The sequence below is a fragment of the Pleurodeles waltl genome, chromosome 5 (genome assembly GCF_031143425.1).
Source record: "Pleurodeles waltl isolate 20211129_DDA chromosome 5, aPleWal1.hap1.20221129, whole genome shotgun sequence".
NCBI classification, from domain to species: domain Eukaryota; kingdom Metazoa; phylum Chordata; class Amphibia; order Caudata; family Salamandridae; genus Pleurodeles; species Pleurodeles waltl.
Window position 1 is genome coordinate 1040634978 of NC_090444.1, and position 6000 is coordinate 1040640977.

Sequence of the window (6000 nt, forward strand, 5' to 3'; positions counted from 1 at the left end):
TCATACTGAGCTGGTCTCGGAGGCGGCTTTTGCACACTTAACATCCACCTCAAGTTCTCTAAGATTCTTGAATTGAACATTCCATGCTCCTGAAACACTAAACATCCCTCCTTCTCTGTTAATTTGCGCCACTGCTTCATCCAAAGACATGGGGCGACTCTCTTTTCCTCCATTACAATATAAGCTGGAGTACTCTCAGGCGGTGTAGGCTCCCCTTCACTCAACATAATATATGTATCTCCCTTCAGAGCACTCTTTAGCGCCTTGAAAAACTTCATTTTTTGCATCTTTTATTTTGCCTAGAATCTGATCAGAAAGTGACTTTAATTCCCAGAACACTCTTCACCCACCTTTTCTCAACCAATTGCCTCTCACGGACAGCTACCAATCCGTGCGCGTCTCCTCTCGGCAACTGACCTATCCCAGAGCGGCACCACTAACGTCACACTCACACACACTGCAGCTGACAAAGTCTTGTGGCTTGTCCTCCTCACACAAAACTAATGCAAAATATATTGCGAGCACCTTTAACAACAAAAACCCAAATTTGCCAGTTTACTACAGGAAGGGTAACACAATCGCTTCAGAACTTTACAGAGATTTCACTTGAAGCCTCGGCCGCTACTCTCTCCTTCTCAGCTCCCCCATACGCAAGCAGAATTTGACCCGCAAATCCTACTCTCGACTTGTCAATGGTTTGTTCTAGTGCACTTTAGAACTTGCCAAATCTCCATTGAAAGTTTCATTCACACAATTCGACTCAAAACTCAACTTGTCAACCATGCCCGGTTGACCTTAAAAAACGCATAAATTACAACATAAACCCAAGTGTCTCCTACACTTGTCAATATACTCCGCAGTCTTAGACCACGACGGGTCCGTACATCACCAACAACACCCATGTGGATGATTTTTTAGCACAAAGCGCCACACTCACATGAAGTTCGATGACTTCCCTACACTCATACTGCGGAGTATGCCCACTCCTACTAAGACAACATTACCTGGCCTAAACATACAGACTTCACAAAACACCTGCAATATGCATAAGCTGAGCAAGCGCAAATTCTACACCACACAAGCTAAGATGCCGAGAACATTCCTATCTCACTTAGGCAGGCTCCGAGATTCCGGGAAAGTCATGGGGAATTTAGAAACACATCATACCTCCAATTTGCATTATCTCGAAAAACAAGTCTAAACAATGATTTTCCGTCCTAGGGCCCCAAAAGGCCAAACCGTTGCTCTGCTACCAGAACTGTTAACGCACCCCTTTATGACCAATTTACTCACTTTGGGACTCATTTTAGGCCAATGAATCTTTTGACCCTGATTGAAGACACCTTAGGACGCGATAGCTAATCAACATGTCAATCAATACGTCAATAATGTCATCAATATTTACTACAATAATGCATTTCACCTTCGTCAATGACATTTAACAAGACTCAGAAACCGCCATGACCTTTCAGTCATGAATAACCACACCAGTTTAATATGAATTTTGTGATATTTATTCCCTATTGATTACAATTCTACTAGCAAGTTTATTAATCTAAAAACCAAGAAACACATTAGCATAGTCACAATATGGTAACTCTGATAAGATTTCATCAAAGCAAGAATCACAAATATTAGAACATAACACAGCGTCAACATAGGTTATCCTTAGCAGAGTAACATTGGCACATTATTCAACAAATCATAGATTCAGTCATTTGTCTATTTGCGTCGGTTTTAGTGAACAACTGTCCTAACCTTGAATTAGCATTGGCATGTTGGGCTTCATGCAAAACAATTTAGTAACACCAATTTGGAAAACATCTAGCTATGGTCTCTGTCAAAAGGTAGCAGTTGGTACCTAGGAAGGAAAAGCAAACAGACAATTACAATTTCATTGTCATATAGTCTTTGGGTCAGCACTCAGGTTCTTTCTTCGTCCTCAGGACATCAGTTGGTTCGACATCAGTCAGGAACTCAGCTCAGGTAAAAGGGCAAAAGGGGTACTTCCCTCATAAGGAGGTAAAGTATAAACAGGCAATCTAAGGACAAGGATGGTTCTAACTAAAATTATCAAGTCACTAAGCAAAGTGACAAAGTGTCTGGATCATAACAAATCGCATCAGCATCTCCCCTAACTCTCTCCTATCCCTCCTGTTCTAATGGTGTCAAGGGTTTTTTATCCCCTTTTCATTGTACATTCCCCTAAAATTTGGTTGGACAAGGGGTTGCACCCCACTATCTCTATCCAATTAACTTCAAATTAGCTCATTGAATTTGTCACACTATAACAGTTCTCACGTAGTTTATTGGTCCATATGATTGACGTCTTTAAAGGTAGAACGTCCGGTATGATTTCATCCTCTTGTGATTCTTTGCGCATCTTCGGTCAGTGACTCCATTGTCTGTACCGGTTCAGGCGACCTTGTACCTACGAGTAATCTACAGTGTTGCATTCAGCTAAAATGTTTCTACAAGCAAGATGAATTTCATGAGAACGGATCTACTACAGTTACATTCAGCTTCTAGTTTGGAGGAAAACAAGAGTTCATGCCCTTTAGCAAGACAGCACACTGCACGTTAGAAAAACACAGTTAATATGAGAGCCAGGCAGCTAGGCCTCGACTCATGCTAACTAAGGCCTAATGATTTATTAGCAAAACTTTAGCAACATAACCATTAATAATTAGTGTAAAACCATCTTTTAATGTAATAATTCATCAACATTAGTCATTTTCATTAGTCCCCGTATATATTGATGGCCACTTCACGTGGGCACATTTCAAGCGCACGTTTTAGCAAACATATTAATACATTTTCTATGCGGCATTATTATACATTAGTTCATAAACATTTCATGTTAATATTTATTATATAAGCTACGCTCTCTCTCAGTAACGAAAGTAAGCTAAGTAGTACTTGACTGCGAGTAGCAAGAAAAGAGGGCTGGTCGCAGTCAAGTGACATCATTATACGCATGTGCATTTGTGATTGGTTACTGCTATGGAACTACCTTTTTCTTCCTATTGGCTCTCTTCTCTTGCCACTTGGGAATTGTAGTTGTTTTACTTGACTGTTGCTGTTAAATTAAAGCAAGGAAAGATAAGCATAATAGGAGCCTCCAGTCTTGACATAAAATGAATCCCGTCATTTCCTCATCTCCCATTGCCACTAACTACTTCTAGTTTTTGATGGTTTCTTTACAATTCCAAACAAAATACAGGTATTGTGCTCCAGAGACTGTAACACTTTTCTGCTCAAAATAAAGGACCACTAAAAGTGTCACCCGCGATCCATGCAACCACAACCCAGTTACACAAATTAAACACATGTGCACACAGAAGGGTTCGGTGTACTCTCCCTCCTCTTGCCTGTATTCCAACACTACATACCTTATCCGATTCAAGGTGGAACATATCTCTAATGATTATCGCGTTGGGACAGAGAGTGACACACAGCTGGTTACCTAGGAAAACATCCGACCTGAATGCAAGTCCTGGATCATGTATGCTCTACTGCGCATGCCCACAATAAGGAAGACAGATCTTCGAGTACGCACCGTGACACTACCGTTATCGCTGAGCATGTGGAGATGAGTGCCCTTTCAATTGAGCATGCTCACAAGCATACTATCTGACGCTGCTACTAAGCATGCTACACGAATAGTGTCTCTTCTTTGGGCATTATAAAAAGTAGAGCAAAGTGTCCACCTTTTCGTGTTAGCGAAACGTTTTTAGGTGGCAGAAATCCTCAGGGGTAGTCGTAAGGAAAGGCGCAGCGCGTGCCTTCCGCTGTGTAGAGTATTCGCACGGAGCATTTTTGGACAAGCTTATTTATCCCGCTTTCAGCCTAACAGTTCCGATTCTGACATTTCAACTGGAGATTTCAAAGTAGAACAAGAAATGTCTCATCAAGAGGTACATAATGTGAGTAATGAATTGAAATAGACTTTTCTGTCCGGTGTACTTACTTCTCATGCAGTGTCATCAGCGTATTTTACTGGTTTGTTTAATGTTCAGAACGTTCCAAATCTCCTGGGCTATGGTAGTGTTACAGTAGTTTTTCACTATTCTTGCAGAGCGGCCCTCAATGTAATTATATGGCAGCTACACGCAATGTGTTTATTAAACATGGTGATGCAAGACGTAAAACAGTATAGGCTACCCAGAATTGAGAACATTCCTACACAGTGCCACAGTCACTTCTGATGGGCATGCCACCTCCCCAATAGACAAATACGGGATAATTTATGCTTTAAACTTTTGAAAGTCCCAGAAATTGGGACGTTAATTTTATTTTCTCGAAAATCCTTTGCATGTTTCGACATGGCAGACACGTCTGTTTGTTGTAATAATGCATTCGAATTTGTTTTGTTAGTTCTAAAATAATTTTGAAGTGCACACTTCACGTGTTCACCATTTTAAGATCACGTTTCAAAAAGAAAAAAATACAGGCAGTGACTTTTTTTTTTACCTGCCATGTTAGCAAAATACTAGCTTAGATGACAACCCTACACATCCACCAGGCTTCTGCGAAGACTCCAGAGTGCTAGCAGGTGTTATATCTCCGGGTAGTATGTATGGAGAATAACGCGTTTACGGCTATTCTAACCTTCTCCCCACCCTCACTCCTCAGTACAACCTCTATATTCCAGTACAGACATGAAGGCCACGAGGGCGAAGAGGAGGACCATATTCGTCAAGTCTTCCATTTCTTTTGCAAGTGCTCGCTGTCAGGGCGTAGGTGACAAGCAGTAGAATCCCCCCACCAAGCCCCCCTCCCCGCTGTGGCCTATTGGAGCAATATTCCAGATATATATTTTTTTTAACCGCATCAACTAGTTTAGTTTTCACACTTTTGCTGTGCTGCATGGATCTGTAAGTACCATACTTGTGTCGATTTTTATGTGATGTAAAGTAGATTCGGATGGGACTAGAAGTTTATAGTACTGCACCACCAGTTGATGGGTCACCTGTATCAGTGAGAAATGATACTAAAAGTCCCTTGAACTTCACTTTTATTTTGGCTGTACGTTCGAAGGTTTCTTTTAACAGGGGACATGAAGTGTATTTCTTTATCATATACAGTGTTTGGCCTATGGTTGATTTGTTTCTTCCACCGCATGTTGTATCAGTACCTTAGTTGCGGTGGAATTCAGATTTTCCTAGCTTTAGTGAAGGAAAGTCTAGATTTTATTAAAGACACAGAGGCAAGTATTATGCTTCCTTTTCTTGCTTTATTTTGAATAGCAGCCAAAATAACATACACAACAAGAACTACATATCCCATGAATCAAGGAAAAAATAGATGTCATTCATGAAGTCATAACAAATAACCAATAGAAAATGCCCAACCCCAATAAGTATCTTAACTGCGAACAACAAGCCCTCTTTTCTTGCAGGAGCAGATCAAGGTGGACGAAACAAAGGAATAATAACCAAAATAATGGAAAAAGCCATCAATAACGCAAAAAAGTATTTTGCAAAGTCCAGGGTTGACAGAGGAATCGGCTTCAGGTGGTCATCATAACATACGGAAAGCACATTAACCGATGATCGTGGAAAGTGCCAGAATAACAAGCTTCCTGAGGAAGGGTCTTAGACACCGAACAAGTATCTTCAAGATGAACCGAGTGGTGCAGGGGGAGCCGGCACTGAAATAGAAATGGGTGGGTTAATAAAAAAGCGCTGGGATAATACTCGCCTCTGTGTATTTAATAAAATCTAGACTTTCCTTCACTAAAGCTAGGAAAATCTGAATTTTATTACAAGAACGGAGGCTCCTATTATGCTTGTTTAAAGCATATTAATAACAGAATCAGCCACAGAAGAAATAGGTTTGCAATAAAAAGTCCTAAAAGTGGAAACATTAGACCAATCTGCTGATCTAAGAATGTCCTCCAAGCGAGCTCCAGCCCAAAGGGCCTTAGAAGCCATAGCACCTCTGGCGGAATGTGCTCCAAATGAACTGGTGTCATTACCCGCAAGGGTCATAACCCAT

General features: G+C 40.9%; 1 protein-coding gene across 12 annotated transcripts in view; it reads right to left on the bottom strand.

The window, feature by feature from the left end:
- The window catches only part of LOC138296269 (zinc finger protein 888-like), a 360730-nt gene extending 357158 nt beyond the window's left edge, over positions 1 to 3572 (bottom strand). For all 12 annotated transcript variants that reach the window (XM_069235236.1, XM_069235231.1, XM_069235235.1 and 9 more), the window contains exon 1: positions 3393 to 3572. In XM_069235236.1, the coding sequence (XP_069091337.1) occupies positions 3393 to 3416 (24 nt within the window). In that variant the 5' untranslated portion in view covers positions 3417 to 3572. The remainder of the gene's footprint in view (positions 1 to 3392) is intronic.
- Between the last annotated feature and the right edge of the window lie 2428 nt (positions 3573 to 6000).